At 38.6% G+C, this 19,464-nt stretch overlaps 1 protein-coding gene across 2 annotated transcripts; it reads right to left on the bottom strand.

The window, feature by feature from the left end:
- Positions 1 to 655: 655 nt before the first annotated feature.
- LCR (Galactose oxidase/kelch repeat superfamily protein) lies at positions 656 to 19,124 on the bottom strand. Of its 2 annotated transcripts, none has more exons than XM_006848187.4 (2): positions 18,915 to 19,124; positions 656 to 2,164 (listed from the first exon to the last, which is right to left on the bottom strand). In XM_006848187.4, exons 1-2 carry the CDS (start codon positions 18,998 to 19,000, stop codon positions 925 to 927), a joined length of 1,326 nt encoding a protein of 441 aa, XP_006848250.2. In that variant the 5' UTR covers positions 19,001 to 19,124; the 3' UTR covers positions 656 to 924. The 2 variants fall into 2 exon arrangements, with proteins under 2 accessions (XP_006848250.2, XP_011624846.1); XM_011626544.3 differs by having other exon boundaries at positions 656 to 2,144.
- Positions 19,125 to 19,464: the final 340 nt, after the last annotated feature.

The following is a 19,464-nucleotide window of genomic DNA, read 5'->3' as shown; positions in this document are numbered from 1 at the left end:
TTAGAAAAACTAAAAACTCAAATATTTTTTTGAGACAATCATTTACTAGTTCTCAGGTGATTCTCAAAATTTAATATTGAAAAGATCCTCCCAACTAAGTCTTTTGACCGTAGGAGTAGATTTAAATTATACTCCCAAGCGAGATTAGACATTTACATCACCCATAGACCCAAACACCGTTTATCTGTCGCATTGTTACTAAATAGTGGTGGAGAGGAAGCTAGTTTTTTCTATCATTTATGGCTTGATTTTTCCAAGGAAAAATGTTTTTAATGTTTTGGGAGCATTCAAGTGCAGCCCTACTAGTCGTCCGATGAAAACAACAACGCACAAGGTTCACTGATGCATGCAAACATTATGAATGGTAGCATCTTGTGGAGTCCCATCTTTGTCAGACGGCAGCCGCATGCAGGTGTGGGGATGCCAAAACCCACCCACCCACCCTACTCCATAAATTTAGAAGGCCCCAAGGGACCATCTAAACTCGCATTAACATTGCAAGACCCCTTGCCACAAGAAAAATCAAAATAATCTATCTCAAAAAACTTTTAGAATTGGAAGCCTCACTCAAAATTTTTTTAGATTTGGAAGCCTCTCTCCTCTCTCTCTCTGCGTCCTCTCTTTCTCTCTGCGTCAATAAAACAATGAAAGAAACTTGAGAAGCAATCCAAGCATTCATACCATCTGCACGAAAGACCTAGAGAGCAATCAGGTCCACCAACATAAAGCTTAAGTTCAAACAAATTTTAGCCAAGAGTCAGTCAGTCAGTCAACCTTTCCAATTGTCTTTCTCAGTCGAAATTAACTCAAAACAAAATTCGCTTTGAGACCCACCCTCCCTCCAATGCAATAGACACGCGAATCACATAAGCACATAACGTACCTCCACAATCTCAGAGCCAAAGAGACGAGAAGCTCTCTCTCTCATGCCGAGGCTGTGAGGCAGGGCCTGAATGATGTCCCACATGCGATCCATTGCCGCTTCCGCCCCCCTCTCGGCAACACACATGCAGGCACCTTGCTCCACTCTCTCCGCTCGACATCATACACAACCAACCGGTTCAGCTGCCTCGACCTTAAGCTCAAGAGCACCAAACCCCTATTCCCCAAGCAACTCATCCTCACTTGCTTTCCATAAAACTCTAAGCACATTATATTTGGCATTCTGTCAACCTCCTTCCACAAAAGGGTCATCCTTTGCAACTCCCAAACACACACGCATGTGGCCGCATTTCTTGAAAGCAAGCCTACAAGCATGATTCGAGACCCACATTGAGCCAACACAAGGTCGGTAGCTTGTGGTGGTGGTGGTATCACCAATTGTTGCCAAGCCCCAATGTTCGAATCATAAATTACGAGCCCATCAGGGTTTGTTCTCATAAAATACAAGGACCCACCTATTGAAACGGCTTGGGACCTGAAGTTTAGGGCCAACGGTATCTTGATATCAGTGGGCATGCTACCTGATCGAGCCCAAGTGTTAGAGATAGAATCAAATACTTCGAAATCTCCGTTGCACCCTAACCATAGGATCTTATAGCTAGTGTCCCCTTCATTGAGTATCATTCCAACAGCTACCCGAGACCAAACCCTAACAGATCTCGAGGGGAGTTCTTTGAATGAGCGGGTTAGCGGGTTGCATACGTAAAAGTTTCGGTGGCCTATGTCAAGGAAGCAAACTAGGCCACCTGCTGAGGTCACGGGTAGGGTTATAGCCCTAGATGGCAATGGTGGGGTGGTGGTGTGATGCCATTTCTTGAGAGAGGGATCATATATAGCACCAGCATTTGTGTTTTCATGGGTTATGGTGTAGAACCAAGGGAGACGTTGGGGTACCTGTGCGCATTGCAGAGAGAAGCTTTGGGCGCCAAGAAGCGAGTTCCACTTTCGACAGACTGAACGAAATCGAAAGAAGGTCGCAATGGGGAGACGAGCAATCACTGCCTCGAAGAGGTCTTCTGGGAAGTCCTTCCAAATTTGCTCTTCCATAGGTTCAGATTGGACCTTGTCTTTGTTTCTCTCATGGTTTCTCTCTCTACGAGAGCGTTTGGAAGGAGGGGGCTTCGAGTCACCCACCATCTTTAGGGAGCTTGAGGTGCGAACCCTCCTTGTGCTGCTGTGGGTGTCATCTGTGGAACTGTTCTCTATGTCGAGAAAACACCATCTATATATGAGAATAATCTATAATCAGCAGCCCAAAGAGATAATTATGAGAGAAAGAGAGAATTTGAATACATCAATGAACTGTTCAGGCTTTTCAGTATCGTATGATGATGAATTGAATGATATAAAAGAAATAAACCACCACCTATCAATCATAATAATCTATAGTGAGCTGAGTCATGAACCAGATCAATTACTGAGAAAGCGAGTGCAAATATCAATAAAAGTGTCCTATTTTTCAGGATTTGTCTAATAAAGAATTGAATAGTTTAAAATATGGTGTTTCCGAAAATGCCTATGGCATATCCAATGGTTGCAATTTAAGGTAACAAACTAAGTTGCAAGATGCTACCATAAGCTCCGATAAAGTTGACAACGACATGAGCAAATGTAACTGAATTAAGATGTCACACCATTAACTTACACAATTCTTAATTATAGAGGAATAAAAATATGTTCTTTTATGGGTGGATGTTCTTCTGAGTGAAAATGTTAAGAAATTCAATGAAAGCAAAAGGATGGTTATGGTTTGCTGTTCCTACAAAGCATTATTTTGGTTTGGCTGCAAATTACTAGTGAATCAACAGCTCTTTTTCTTTTAATTGCAGAACATAAAATTTACTTGTTCCAACCAATTAAGGTTCCATATCAAAAATGTAAAAAATTATGATTGCAAGTAATGGGAATCTTGAGACTTACTTTGGCCTGATTTACAATGCGGTTCCTTGTTATCACTTACATTTTGCCAGGAAAAGAATTACTTATAATTTCCTTCTTGATAACAAGCATTTATCATTGAATAATGAATTAATACTTACTGGCGCCAACATACAGACACTACAACAGTGGAACAGCCTCCTGAACATGAAACCCATCTTCAAGATACCACACTGGGCTAATGAATTTTTCTCTGCCTTCCTCATGAAAGTGAAAAGATCCATTTCACAGATTGGCAATATCAAAAGATCTAACCTGAGATTAAGAGCAAGGTTTCTGATAGCTTTGCTCCATCATTTCTGGGCAGTAGCCCCTGTTTGGAGAATTTTACACTACAGGTAATCAGGTATTGTTCATCGAGGCATGCATGCTACCTTTATTGCTCTGGTGACAAAACTGGAAGGGGCTGAGGAACTATGGGCGTGTTTGTTTTGGTCGAACTTTTGGGTAGTGCGAGACAAAGTTCCACCCATCCCACTCCATGTTTGTTGCACACCCCCATGGAAACCCCAAGATGGTAGTGTGGCATTCAACAGGGGTTTAAAATAGCATCAGAATAGGAAGCGGTGGCTTCCATATTTCATGGAAGAGGGGGCTTTGACAACCCCATCTTCCACAATCAAACACGCCCTAAAGGATTTTAGATCAATAAGCCTCCTCAACAGCTCCTTTAAAATACTTGCTAAAATCCTTCAAAGTTTGGAAGAGGCGCTTATTGGCCATGAATGTATTCACTCCTCGCATCAGCCTGAACTTCCTATAGGTGTTCAAGGGAGATTGCGAAAAGCATGTGATCATATAGATTGGGCAAAAGCATTATGATCCTATGTAGGTTGGAAAATCCTAGAACAGACACTTGAGCATATGGGCTTTGGGAGTAGCTGGAGAAAGTGGATTCCAGGTGTCTAAAATCACTGAAATTATTGGTCTAGATGAATGAATATCCGCAAGGCTTCTTCCCCTCATTGCGGAACCCGCCGCCCCTCCCACTTCCTCTTCATAGGAGAAACTTCTAGTAGGTCCATTTCTAACCTCTACAATGCAAACCTTCTCAGTGGCTTTGCCTATGCCAGTAGGGGGCCTCAAATATCTCACTTACAAGAAAATTTTGAGAGAAGCTCGTGCTGGCCAGAGGGCTGGGATGTGGGAGAGAGCCCCATCCCAACAAGTAACTGGGAATACCACTCTGCCTTGGCAAACCAAGAAAATCACAATGGGAAAGCATGGTTGAAATTTTTAAGAGGTGGCTGGCAACATGGAAACTAGGTTTCTATCTTTCAGAGGCACGATCAGGCTTTTCAAATATACCCTTTCCAATATCCCAATTCTCCATATGTCATAGTTTAAGATGCCTACGTGTATACCCATCCTTAATGGGCTCAAGCTTATATGAGATTTCCTGCATCAAAGAAGCTCCATTTGAGGGAAGGGGGCCTGGGTATTAGGAGGTTAAAGAGTGAAACCTGGCCCTACTTAGCAAGTGGTGGTGCTTTGCATCACAAACCGATATTTGGTAGTGTTATTCAGTACACGTATGGCAGCTTTACTGGTTTCCAGAGCCCCTCACAGGTACTAAGGTTTCCAGGGCACGGTGGGGTATATCTACTGTGTATGAAAATATCTCATGCTGAACCTTATTTTGACTAAATTGGGAGCTCAAAATCAAACTATAGAAGGATTAGTGGCTTGGGGAATGCTTTCTAGACTGCTTAGTCCCATGTCTGTTTCACGTGGTCACAGATCAAGAAACGTCTCATCAAAAAATCCTATGAGTCACTTAGGGGTCATTTAGTTAGGACAACTATCTCTTGAAGAAATCGGCAGAACACAGAAATTTCAGACATGGCTGCAGTTTTAGAACAACTTAACAGAAACTACATTTTGCAGCATGGGGATGATGAGGTTCTTTGTGCCCCAGCCTCATCAGACTCCTCTGTTTCCTCCATCTATATTGAATTGACTGCCACGAACAGTGGGCTAGAAATTCTGTTCAAGTCCTGAACTGCACATGTTTCCCCAGAAACCCGACATTCAACTGGCCAGTTATCTAGAAAAAGCCACTCATCATTGATCAAACACAAAGGAGAGGCATGCCACTACCAAACTGATACACCGAGTGTCAGGAAGCTGAGGAGAACATCAAGCACTTATTTCTACATTGTCCAGCTCAAATACACTTGTGGGACTCTTTGATTGGGTCTCTTAGAATGGAAACCGGTTCAGCCACTAACTGTAGAACGACTACTTTTAGCGTACTTCTTGCCCACTCCTCCTTTGACTGTCCTATTCTTATGTCGGCTTCCACTGTGGCCAGAGTCTGGTCCATTTGGTTCGAACACAATGCACAGATCTTAGAAAGTAGGATAAGGAGTATGGAAACATTAAAGGAGAATGTAAAGAACATGGTTACCTTTCGAACCAAAAATAGAAAACAGTTCTCAAGGTGGTGTTCTATGGACTTCATACAAAATTGGAGGCGCATCTAAGCCACTAGACCCATGGAAGTTGCTAGATCTAACTTGTTGAGTACACCTCCCATAGGGTCCATCAAATTCAATTTTGACAGTTGCTCTCTAGAAAATCCAGGTCCCTCTGGTGCAGGAGGTATTTCTCATAACCATTTGGCAGTATGTTCACTCTGGTCCAGGCCCCATTGGTGTGTTAAAATCTAGGAAGGCTCAGGCGATCGACCTTTCAAACTGTTTGACCGCATTTGGAGTCCTCTCGAAGTTGTTGGGGATCCAGTGAACATTATCAGATGGGCCTTGAGGAAGGCCCTATATACCTCGCAATCGCAACAGGTCTGACCATATATTTGCCAGACCATAACTTCGCCATTTCCAGCAACATACGTGTTCCATTTCAGCAGGTCTGGCATACCAAGTCGGATTGCCAATGCCCTAGCCAAGGAGGCCGGTTGGCAATTGTTTCGTAGTGAACGGACAGCAGTTCTAACCAAGACTTCCTTTGTTTTTATCCTCTTTGTTTTCTCTTCATTGTACATAGTGTAGGTGATTTTACTTTTTTACTGTGGGTAACCCAACAGCTACACCAACCCAAAAGATGTAAATATTTTCATAAACAATACGATACGTCACTTTTATCCAAAAAAAATTATTTTGAAAAAGGATATAGATTTTATATAAAAAACTGGACAAAAGACAAACTATAAATTTGAAAATGCATCACTCAATACAATAATTACAAATTGTCCATACACTATTTTTCTTAATTACATATCAGGGAAATTCATACTATACTATTTAGGATATAAATACTATAAATCATAATTTGGTATTAGGTTAGAATGTATATAATTAAATAGAAGCACAATGCATAAAAAAAAGAACAATTGTTTCATGTGGGCTTGACCGCATTTCTACAATATGCAGTCCAGAGGTATAAAGCATCCATCTTAAAGATGTATGCAAATAGGTGGTCCATCCAAAAACAATTGTAACTAACGGTCCAAATGTTTTCTTAATATAACTATTATTTTTAGTTTTCAAAAAAAAAATCATATTCATGATCTCCATGTTAAAGATTATATATTCTCCAAAAATTAGGATCAAATTATATTTAAAATATATATATATTGCCAAGCCCGCATTTCTACAATATGCAGGCTGGCCGCATGGTAACTGCGTCCTAAACAAATATCAATTCCAAATGTATACTATTGATACTATTGAGTTGCAGCACTCAACAAAGACTAAAGACTCCACCTATCAATCAGAAACCAACCCAAGTCTCAATTGAAGTAACAAGCCCAATCATAACATTATTGGCCTTAATATAATATAAAAGATGAAGAATTAAAGAACTGGGCATGAGTATCCATTTAATATCATGAAAAATACAACAATAATCTCAGCCAATCAACATAGAGAACATCCAGAAAGGAGTCAAGTAGAAGTTGACCTCCTACAAAATCTTTATCTTTATGTTTTAACACAATAAATATGGGGAGAGAATCATTTTCCTAAAGCTTCAAGATATTAGAGATAAAAAGTTCATAGTTAATCATTCTTTTGTAGGCCAGAAGTTCATAAACAATAACTTATTTACGAGGCTTTTTAAACTTTGTCTTGAATACCATGTGCCCAATTATTGGAAACGGTTTTGGCCTTGAACCTCATGTTTTCAATTTTAAAACCTCTAATAGAATGTTTATTCGAATATATATTCCTACTTCCTATATGCACCAGCTTTGCTTCCTATTTTTAACTCACAAACTGTGTCCTAAAATAGACAAAGATGGTTCTAAGCATTTTGGTCCATAGGAAAAAGGTTGACTGTTAGGTGTGTGAGCCTGCCCTTATCTGAAGCACATTTTTCTTGCACCCAACACACACAAACCTTATTTCTCAAAAGAAAAACAAAAAAAAAAACACACACAAACCTCATGCAATTTATAACAAACTTCAGTTTGTACAACTTTATCATTATGCCTAAGCCTCTTGAGTACAGATCATGTCATGTGGTCAGACAATCATATGGAGGCTGGCTGCACGCAAAAAGTGCTCTATCCGGCCTGCATCAAGTCCTTGAACATGCGATATCCCCTCATCGTCATGGTGCTATTGCAGAGCATGCATAAATTTTGCATGGAGCCTTAATTGCTCATGCTTGTCTTCATACAAGACGCCAGTCCAAAAGACAATGCTAATCTGCAAACTAAATTTCGAGAAGGCATATGGTCATGTTGGCAGATCCTTGGCAATGTCCGGACCTCGATGGGCTAAAAAATGGACAGCATGAATGGCTGGATGCACATCCACTGCTCATTTCTCTATACTTATCATGGAAGTCCTCACGACTTCTTCCCTTCCTCATGGGACCTACACCAAGGCAAGCCCCTCTCACCTTTCTATTCGCAATCCTTGTGGAGGTGTTCGGTAGGTCCATCACCATGTTCACCACCCCTCGAAAAGGACCAACTATCTCCCACATCCAATATGCAAATAACACCCTCATCTTTTGTTAGGCAAATAACACCCTCATCTTTTGTTAGGCCCTCCCGCAAGAAGTCAACAGCCTTTGGTTATTTTATCAGGTGTAGCTACAGATCTATGTGTAAATATAGCATAGACAATAAGACAAAATTGATGGGGATTGGTACCCCATTAGATACCTTGGTTGCCTTGGCAACGCGTATGGGTTGCGACATTATGTTGCCAAATAACTACCTAAGCCTCACTTTATGCATTGGCAAACCCAGAAAAAACCAATGGGACAGCATCATCAAAAGATTTGAATGAATCATTTCTAATATTTAACAGGTCCGATCACTTAAATACGGCCACTCTTTCCAATATTCCAGATGTCCATGTTTTGCGCCCATGTCCATAGTTAGGAAACTGGAGCATTTCACGCAAAAGTTCTAATGAAGGTGGCAGGGACGTCACAAATTTCATCTTGTTAGATGGGAAACAGTTTGCAAACCAAAAGTTCAAGTGGCCGGTGAATTAGAAGCCCAGTGGACTGCAACATCGCTCTGCTTGGAAAGTGGTGTTGTGGTGTTGGCCATTTGCATACAATCGAGATCATCTATGGCAGTAGGACATCAAAGGCAAGCACGACACTGATGCCTCTGTATGGTTGGGAGATGTCCAGCTACCGCCATTGCTTCGAGGGCATGGAAGAGCATTAGAGGTCTTCTATAAAACTTTCAAGTCAGATCTGTTTGCTGCTAGAAGTGGAAACTGCATCAGATTTTGGAAAGATCCATGGCTTTGATAGTCACACCCTTGAACAGACCTTCCCAAGCTTAGTAAATAATAATATATAGAGCTTTGAAATAGGAGATCCACTATCCCACAGTCATTTGAGGTGCTGTGTGGGGTAGATAGTTTGGACACCACTCTTTCGGCCAAAAACCTAAATGAGACCAAAGTTTCAAGCTTGACATCTATGCTTCATATCCTCAAATCTCATTTTGTCCACAGTACTGACCAGGACGAACTCATTTTGTGCCCTTCCCCAGCAGATGCTTTGTCAGTGTCTTCTTTTTATAACGCACTCACCCCCTCAAATCCATTCCCTGTAATTGCTAACAAGGCATGGTTCACCCTAGTACCCCCCTAAAATCCAGGCCTTTAACTGGTTAGTGAACTCTGATAAGGCCCCGACCTCAGACCATATCCAGAGAAAGGGGTACTCACTGCCTAAAAGATGCATTATTTGCTAAATAGAAGAGAAGACCATTGACCACTTATTCATCCTCTCCAAGGTTGGTATTTCATACTTATTCCGTTTGACCATTTTTGAGTCACCACAGCATCCGTTGAACATTTGTGTTGATCTCATTTCTCACCCCCCTACCCAGCCTCAGATATCTTGCCCTGCATTAGTGATTAGTCCCTACTATCCACAATCTGAACCATTGGGCTAAAACGCCCCAGGAGCATTTTTGAAATACCAAATGCCAAATGAGATCTCTAACGAACCATACCAAAACAACCATCATTTAGGCAACCACTTGCAATGAGCTCAAAGTACCCTTGCCCATTGAGCTTGATAATCAGGTGAAACATATTATCTGATCAGTACCACACAAGGTATCAAGATCCCCACAGTGGTTACCACCTGACCAAGGAGTCATTAAGCTAAATTTCTATGGCACCAACATTGGAAACCTGAGGCCTGCAGGCTCTGGGGGCATCTTCAGAAACCAAAGGGATAAGACACTCCTCGCAAATTCTGGCCCAGCAACACGCAGATGCACAGGTACTGCTGGTCACACTCAGTGTTCGACAGAACTTGGGGGTCCATTGCTGGTCGCACTCAGTGTTCAACAGAACTTGGAGGTCCATCCTATTGGTAGAAGATGACTCCCACAATAGCCACAACGATTTCTCCCCATCCTTGGAGGCTGCAAAACATCATCATCATCATTGTAGCATTTTCCCAATTAATTGGGGCCAGCTACATGAATCCTAGTTCTCCATTCTGCTCTATTAAATGCCCATATCATTTCGGACTACTTCCAACCACGTCCTTTTGGGTCTACCCCTTGCCCTTTTCAGTCCTTCCACTTGAGGCTGCAAAACATGTTCAACCAAATTTTTTATATTCGCCAATCTCTATTAGTGTCCTTTAGAGAAGTCAAGTGCCATCACTGATTCCCTAGCCAAAGAAGGGGTTGCCGGAACCAATATCCTTATCATATATCTGCAAACATCAGTGTCACCACCAATGCCCCCTTTAAGGAGCAAATTTTGGTTTCACTTATTTTTTGTACAAACATGACATACCAGAAATTTTGTTTTAGATTCTTTCATACAGGAAAAACTGTACAATTCTACACCATTAATAAAAAAAGCTATTTATCAAAAAGGAGATGGACCTGAATGAAGATTTAAGGGAAAGAACAAACTATGAAAATGTAAAAAATTTCTTATAGGAAATTCCCAAAACCTTGGAGAAGCTACATAGGATCTATGTTCCATGTGGGATTTTGTGAATGTTTCCAACTAGATTTTACAAAAATTACATATACATCAATCTTCCTAAAACATTTCCTGTCTATGAATTTATTATGACCTCACATATAATGCAAAATAATTCACCATGTTACATTCACAGTAACAATCTATGGTCTAATTCCGAAACAGTATGAACACTTTCAGCATGCACACCCCCTTGAACATCCATAGGACGACATCCCAAAAAAACACGTTCTTTCATCTTTATCTTTTATTTTATTTTAAACAAATAAAATTTAGGCATTTATGATTGAGACAAAAAACCCAAAACCTTAAACTATATTTGACCATGAAATACATCTCAAATCAATTTTCTTAATGTTTCTTATGTATGCTTTTATTTTTCCTTCAAATAAAAGGAACCAAAACCCTAGGATCCCATATGGATAGTCTAAACATTCATAACTTAAAAAATAAAGAAGGAAAACTCCATAGAGGAAAGGGTTCTTGATATTGTTGAATGATATTTATTTAAAATCTCTCTCTCTCTACTCTCAATGCTCCACTGAATCACATCGTTCGAAATCTCTCTCACTACTCCCAATGCTCTACTCACAGAGACCACCACGAAATGTAGTATCTTATCATCCAAATAAAGTATTAAATCTGAATTTGGACAATAGTGCCCTCAACATCAGAAAAAAAGACCGTTGCACACAGGTATTCTAAAACCCCAAACTATGCTACATGGATGTTTATCCAGCACTCACAGGCTTTTGCACAATGTGAAATAGCGGCATGTGGATTTTAGACCATAATGAGATCCACCACAGTACTTTTACCATAATCTTCACGTCGTCCGTTAAGGAACATGCCCAAATGTACAGAATATGACATACACATTAAAGCCTGCTCGCAACATATTTCTTCCCCAAAAACAATTTGTAGGTAATTCAAGTCAATATCAAAAATCTCAGTAACACGCAAAACCCCTGAGAACTTGAATAATAAAAACCTACGCTGCCCCTAGTAATATAAAGTTAAAAAGCACCATGATGCCATACTAAATCTGAAAAATTACTAAAACAGATTAAAAAATTACCAGACTACAAAATCACATGTTTCACAGCTATTTTCAAATTAACTTAAAAAAGTCAAAATATAATTAAATTTCCAACAAACTATTTTAATGAACTTGGGGATCCAGGAAATAATTTAGCAAACATCTCAACGTGCTCGTAGATCAGATATTAATTCCTCTAAATAGGTAACATTATGAACTAACCAAATCACTCAACTTCAAGTGACCAATACACAATTCAGTCATCACATCTTGTGCATCAAACACAATGATACCTTGTCCTTTTTGTACAACACTTTGACCTAGTATCCAAAGGCTACATAATCAAGTATGGCACTAATAGCCGAGAATATATTCAACTAGTACATTGGATAGAAGCACTTTCATTCCAGTCATTCCACATGTTTAGATCACATATGCCCATGTGTATGAGTTGCATACCTGAAGCAATCGAATCTCTTTGATTCGATTGCTGAAAATCATAGCATGTTGAGGTACCATCCAAGCCCCATCAGCTCATTATGAACACCATATCACATGTAATATTTTATATAAAGCTGAAAACCATAGCATCCATGATAAACGTAGGTACAGCACTAGGTCCAATACATTACTAGAATAGTCTCTAATTCAAACTAGTTCCAACTATTCACTCAATGAAATACACAATTATACACATCCAAAACACATGGAGAGAAAATGAATCAATTCCATCCAAAAACACTGAGTGAAAAATGAGATTGCCATATAACCACCCCGGCACCCCCCAAACCTAAAGCGGGTATATAAATCAAGGATGCCTTTGTAGGCAACAATTTATGGCAACACGTCACTCATAAATGCTTGAACGGCTGCTTACCATCATTTCTCACTCAATGATATAATGTTCAAAAAAATGGATGCAGGCGCCTAGGCGGTCGGGCGGCCGCCTAGGGACAGAGTGCCCTCACCAAAATCAACCAACCCCCCCCCCCCCACATTTCAAACATAAAAAACAAGGGAGTTCTTAAATGAATAACTGAATATATAAGACATTTTAAAACTTCAGTTTCACTTTCACATAAGACTTAACCCATTAAAATATCACATAATCAATTATTTATCAAATAAAGTAAAACAATAAAATATAGAATATCAAAATAAGACACATTGTACAAAATAGGAATCAATTATTCATAAAATAATACGATATATGGTCAATTTCATCGTCCAAGTGAGAAGAAAATCAATAAATCACCAAAAAAATAATCTTTTAACTACAAACATGCAAATATATCATAAAAGAAAAAAACACATTATTCATAACATAATATGTTGTAGCAAAATAAAATCACAACCCAAATATGATAATACTTTAAAAATATCAAAATCAAATGTATGTTGGTACAAACGTCATCTATTGGGTCGCCAAAAGTTCCCAAAATCAACTACCAGAAGCTCCAAATCCACCCACAAACTATTGCCTTCGTTTTGGGAAGAAATCGAAAAAATAAAAAGTTTATCCATCTTTCGATAAATCACAAAAAAGTGGTTTTTGCGAGGTTTTTCTCTCCCCCAAGCCACGGATTTTCTATTGGGGGTTTAGAATACCCCCTTTTCCTCCCTTTTTAGGGGGATAAATTACATTTTTTACGCTCACCGAGGGTTTTTCTCCATCCGCCCACAAGTTGTCACAGGACAACGCCTAGGCGGGCAACCAAACAATAGCACCAAGGCAGTACCTTGAACGCCTAGGCGGGCGCCCAGAAGCAAAACAAATAATGCCCCCACCCAGACTGCGCCTCGCCGTTTTTTAAATTTTTTCGCCTAGGTGGTCAGGCAGCTGAATTTTCGACATTGCAACAATATAAGATTCAAGTAAGCTACTTTAGCCGATAACTAGGTCATCGCCTTCTATGTGCATGGTCAGGACAAATATGTAAACAATGATTGCAAGCTCGTGACTAAAGGAGAGGGAAAAGTAGCACAAGATCCTTACGGATTGGAACAATATGGCTATACTAAATGCAAGTTACTTAAGGGAGGATTAGCATAAGCTCCTTAGGACCGCCCACCCCCCCCACCCAAAAAAAAAAAGTCTCCAAAGCTTGATAGATGCAAGTAAGACTCAAACTACTAACTGGCTAGCTTATTAACAAATATCACAGTTATAATGACTTTTCCATGATTTTCTCATGATAGCATCAACTCCTATTAAAAACTCTAGCATATCACCTATAATTTGATAATATAACAGTTTGTTAGGCGTATGGAAAATATTGTAATAGAAACTTATGGCAATAATATTGAAAATGCAATTAAAACCAGAGTTCAATGACTTGGGCGAATCAACTCAATCAATCAAGTCTAATTGGACAGGGAAGAAAATAATTCAGAAATGTGATGACTTCGCTTCTTCACGATTCAAATTATGCCCGATTTTGTATTGACTTGGACTAAGACTCAAAGAGTCCATAATTGACCCACCCCAGTCAAGTGGCTTAGACGAGTCAATGTTTCTTTTATGGTTAAAAAATGAGGTGGTTCCTAATTATCGGGACACGCTCCAAAGAATCAAAACCCTGACCTTCCCTGACAAAGATCAAATGTAATACCATGGGCCCAAGCCAAACTTGATACTCATTTTTTATATTGCTATTTTGTCTATTAAAAAACAAGTTTAAAGGTAAAATTAATAAAAAAACTAACAGACTAACAAATCTCTTCCTTTTTTTTTGTTTTAGCATAAATGCAAAGAAATTTTAGGCATCTCATAAAGAAGTTACCAGTTCAGCTTAAGCATACAAACAGAAGTTGCACCCATTCCCTCATGGATGGCCATTTATTTATCCTCCCCTTCCAACATGGAAGCAAATGCGCTCTCTCAACCCCCCAAAAAAAAGAATATTTTACATTTATAGTAGGAGTAATTTCTAAACTTATTTTACAAATTATCTGTATATTAGTTCTTTTTATAATTATTATATGCAAATAGGTACTGAAATGACCAGAAATTGGCCTTCACAAGTTGCCGAATTAACTCACCCAAGTCCTGAGATCACGAATATTGATTGAAACATCAGAATTTGAATTCTAAAGTTAGAAATAAGACAAAATATTACTATCTACTTTCTAAATCACTGGCTATTTTCACACCCATGTGAGCTACTTAAAAAAGCTAACTAATTTCAATGCGCATATGAGTTACCTAAACAAGCTAAGTATGCTAATGGCACGCCACGTAATTTCATGTCAATTTAGAAAAGTATTGATAGCTTCCTGAAAAGACGAGCAGATATCTTTGAAATTTAAACAAAGATTGAAATTTGCTTTTCATAAGCACAATGAAGTTTGATTTTCATAGACACCAGGAATTTTACAAAGAAATAATTTAAAAAAAATTTAAATTTTCCAAGATAGATATCAGATTATCACTATACAAAACTAGAACTTCGTTGCAATATCACACCATCGTAAGTCACAAAAATCTCAAGGATAGGATTGAGTCATTTTTTGAGAAATATGATTGATTCATTGAGATTTTCTTTTACCATATTTGTATGAAAATTATTTCACAAAAAGTTAATATATTTAGTATAAATATATTAAACTCCCAGAAACGTTCCAGTAAATTCCCAACAAAAAGGCCTTGTCATTAATATCCTGATAACAATATTTATTTTGTTTCTTTGGAGAAAAGTCCATCATCATCATCAGAGGTTTTTCCCGAACTATTTGAGTCGGATACACGAATCTTGGTCTCCCCATAACGTAGTTTCAGGATTCATGAAAACTTTTGGTAAAGTTTTACGTTGGCTGCCTACCTAACACAACCCACCTCCTTTACCCGGGCTTGGGACAGATTAAGGAAAAGCTTAAGGTTGTCACTCTTATTAGACCATTTTTCGAGAAAAATTGACTTTATAAACACACAGACACACACACACACACACCCACACCCACCCACACACACACACACATAAAAACATATGTGTGTGTGTATTATTAACATAGTTACATAAGGGCCCCCCAACTTTACATATTTCGATAATATTCCCAGCCAATAATATCATGACAAAAGTATTTAATAATAAGCCGCCTGCCCAAGTACCCAACTATATACAAATTGAAATGATTAGCATACATGGATACAAAGTTCAGTGAATTAACAAGGCTGATTAACATACATGGGAAACTGTTTGATGAGACAGTGGAGTTGGATGTACACAAACGGAAATAAGGTCATAAAAGTTTTAAATTATCTTATTCCTGTGATTTTGTAATCCCAATCACCTATTTGTACTTTGGTTCCGGTACCACGGATCAATTGGCGCCCATGCAAAAGAAAATGCTTCTTCCCATTTCTTTTTCTTTTTTTAACAACAGACCTACCATTTTCTCAATCACCAAAGTAGGAGTCAAAGATTCACAACATATGCAGTCATAAAGAGAACACCAGGTGGTCAAGTCAATGGGTTATATAAACTTCCATATCTGAATATGCAAGGCATTTGTAAAGCAATCCAGCTAAATTTGACTTGACTATGTAAATAAACTTTTTCCACCAAACTTTATATGAATAGTTTACGAAAATATGCAATGAATGGACCTCATCGCAATTGAGGTGAATCAGATGAAGGTGAAAAATGCTGCCTACATAGGAAGTGAAAGCAATGATTAGAAACTCAAGAGTAACACTAAGGGTTTAACCGAGCTGAGTTGGCTCAGGCCCTCAACGAGTTTTTAAATAGAATGTACTCAACTCAACCCAGTCTTATAGAACCTTCATTTTTTTTTTTCTATTATTGTCAGAAATTCATTTGCATCTTGCTGAAGCGCAGGACCAAGCCAAATCCTGAACACAACCAGTTTATGACAATGATGTTGATCGCACTTAACATGTACTTAAAGGAAATGGGGAACAATGCAACATAATAAGGCATATAAACCAGCTTTAGTCACTCTATGATCTTATGATCATCCAGGAAACAGTACAAGAAGTGTCATGAGGCTCAAGTAACACAAGGTAGGACATGATTCATGAACACAAAATACCACTGCAAGTAAAACTTCATGAGAAAGAGAGAGAGAGAGTATGATTCCAGACACAAGTATGAAGCATGTGAACCCATTGTTGATAATGGTTATTATGAATTAGGTTACTTCCTCCCCCCCCTCCCCACTCCGCTTTGTTTCTTTTTTTTTTTCCGGGTAGATCAGTGGAGATTGTAGGCCCCTACCCATTTTGGAAATAGCCAGTTTTTTTAATGCATTAGTGAAAATGGAGGCCATGACCTTCAACTAGGACATGGTGGTACTGTCACCACAACCCCAGCCCCCTTCCCAAGATTACTTTCCATTTTGCTCTGAGCATAAAAGGCTATAGCTAAGATTTACATCTTCATTGGCTTGTTCTATAGATAAATAGTGATATGAAGCATTTTTTTAGTTTCAACATGCAAGTTGTATGGTGGTGAGCAGATACCACACAACTTAAAACAAGGCAATTGATATGGGTATTTATTTGATGTTGTGATACCAATTGTAATCATGAACTGAAGTTCTAAAAGTAAACCTTGGCAAAGTACTAATATATTTGACCAAATTTTGGAAACATCTTCCATTATTTCCTAACCAAAGAACTCAAATACTTTCATCCCCACGGGAAACTCTAGTTCATATTTCTTTCTTCATAATAACACTTCCAATACTAGAGAGCTGGTCACAATCCAATGGAATCCGTCCAGTACTAGAGCTAAGGTAGAAAACATCTGCAGAATCATACCATACAACTAAATAAATTCAATGGAATCCGTCAAGTACTAGAGCTAAGGTCGAAAACATCTGCAGAATCATACCATACAACTAAATACTTATAATGGCTTAATTTCTGAAGATTTGAAGCAATAATGATTTTATTCACAGCCTAAATTCAGAATATGCATGCCAAAATATCTTGTGGATTTCCTTGAAACCATCAAAAATCAAACACATCAGCAATCCAGATAAAGCAAGAGATTTTTAATCAGGAGCTTACCATATGTAAGAATTGCCTATACCAAGAACATAATGAACCCCAATATAGGACTTTGACTAACTAATAATGATCATCCCTATAAACTGTAAGAATTTCCTATTGCATTTTACTGCCCGGACAGTCGTCATCATCATCATTAGAGCCTTTTCCCAATTACTTGGGGTCGGCTGTGCCGATTACTGCCCCGACAGTGTGATAATGAATACAGGAAGCCTCGAGTAATAATTGTTAAGCAACTGGAGTAGACATATTGCATAAACATAATTCAAAATAAAGCAGCAAAATTTGATATACAGTTCGTACAGGTCGCAAAGAAGATCAAATAATAGCTACAGATCAAACTGAAATCTTAATAATCGACCTAATTTGTCATAATGATTGACATCAATACTACAAACAGAAGGTTCCAAATGGAGATGGCCCACGACAATTTAACCCAGTAACATAAAACCACTTAAAAAAATGTGTATCCATGTGTAAATCACAGTCTAGTTTAAACATTAAAAATAAAAATAAAAATAAAAACCTAGGTCACTTTGCCTCATTTGTGGCCTCCAGAAAATAAATATGTCTAAATTAAAGACCAAGCAAAAGTAACAAGTATTTAAGCAAAATGAAAATGAATAGTGTTAATTCAAGAAACAATCTTCTATACAGAATACATCCATTCCAAGGTCATAACATTTACTTCACTCTATATCACTCAAATAACCATAGACTTTGAATTCCAGTAATACTAAAAATAGGCTAAAATCGGGTGGAAATAAATTGCAATTTCCATAAGTAGAAGGAAAAGAGAGGGTTTCAAACATTTTAAATTATAACAATATTAAAAAATAGGCACAAATGTCACAAGAATGGGTACACAGAGTTGACTTTTGCCCCCCATTCTGGATTTTTTAGTGGAACTAATCTTGCAGCATCATAAGGAATTCACATATTCAAGGTGTTATGAAAAGAAAGAAGGAAAAAGAACTAAAATTGCCTTTTGCACAAGTTTCAGATGAATTCGTTCAGACTGATAGATATAATAGAGATAGCGATGCAGAGAGAGAGGAAAAACTGCCAGGGAGGAAATGGAACATGAATGAACAAAAAGAAACATAACACATTCATAAGAATGGATTTCTACCGCTCAAGCTTCAGATGAATAAATGGGTGAGAGAGAGATGAAAGCTGAAGGAGTAGAAAATCATGACCACAAATGATTGCCAAGAATTCATATCACTCAAATTTCAGAAGTAGAGAGAGAGAAAATTTCAGAAGTAGAGAGAGAAACACAATGAGAGAGAGAAGGAGTGAATCACTGGGAGGAATAACTGAAAAGGAGACAACGGAATTTGAACGAACAAAACCGTGTACAGTTACTTGGATCACCGGAAACCCCTGATACCAGGAGAGAGAGAGAGAGAGAGAGAGAGAGTGAGGTCTCGGGAGCTGTAAAGGAGAAAGGAAGGGGAGACCCTAGAGAAAGAGAGCGTGTAGGTTTTAGAGAGAGAAAGAGAGTCACCTTTCATGGTGAGGCCTCGAGCCAAAAACGTCCCAAAACTCCTGAATCTGGCCAATGAGTTGCCTGAGCACGGCCAGGCTCTCCATTTCAGCTCAGCCTCCTTTTTCCCAGCCTCTTCCTCCTTCATTTGCCCCTCTCTCTCTCCTCTCTCTCTCTCTAAAAACTAAATTTCTCCACCATTTTCCTCACATCACACACTCTCTCTCTCTCTCTCTAACTGTATTTTTCCTCCTTTATAGTATGTTTTCCTCCCTTTCCTTCTCCCTAATGTTAACAATGGTCATTAATATTCCATTCTCAGAGTACGCCACTGCTTTTTACCGTAATTGCGAAAGTACACCCCAGGCTAATCAGCATTTCAGCGCCGCCGAAATACTGTAAGGGGTATTTTAGGTATTGTAAGGATGAAGGGTATTTTCGGAAACCAGCGGTAATTAGCCCCAGGTTTTTAGAAACTGTTAACTAAGCGTGTTAATTGCCTTGGGTTACTTTTTTTTGCGGTTAAAACGATACAAGAAAATGATTCTCGAATTTTTTACGTAAATGCCAC

Source organism: Amborella trichopoda, chromosome 6 (assembly GCF_054954075.1).
Source record: "Amborella trichopoda isolate Santa Cruz 75 chromosome 6, AtrichopodaSantaCruz75HAP2 v2.0, whole genome shotgun sequence".
NCBI classification, from domain to species: domain Eukaryota; kingdom Viridiplantae; phylum Streptophyta; class Magnoliopsida; order Amborellales; family Amborellaceae; genus Amborella; species Amborella trichopoda.
The sequence above is the reverse complement of the archived record's forward strand: the minus strand, read 5'-3'. Positions and strand labels throughout refer to the sequence as shown.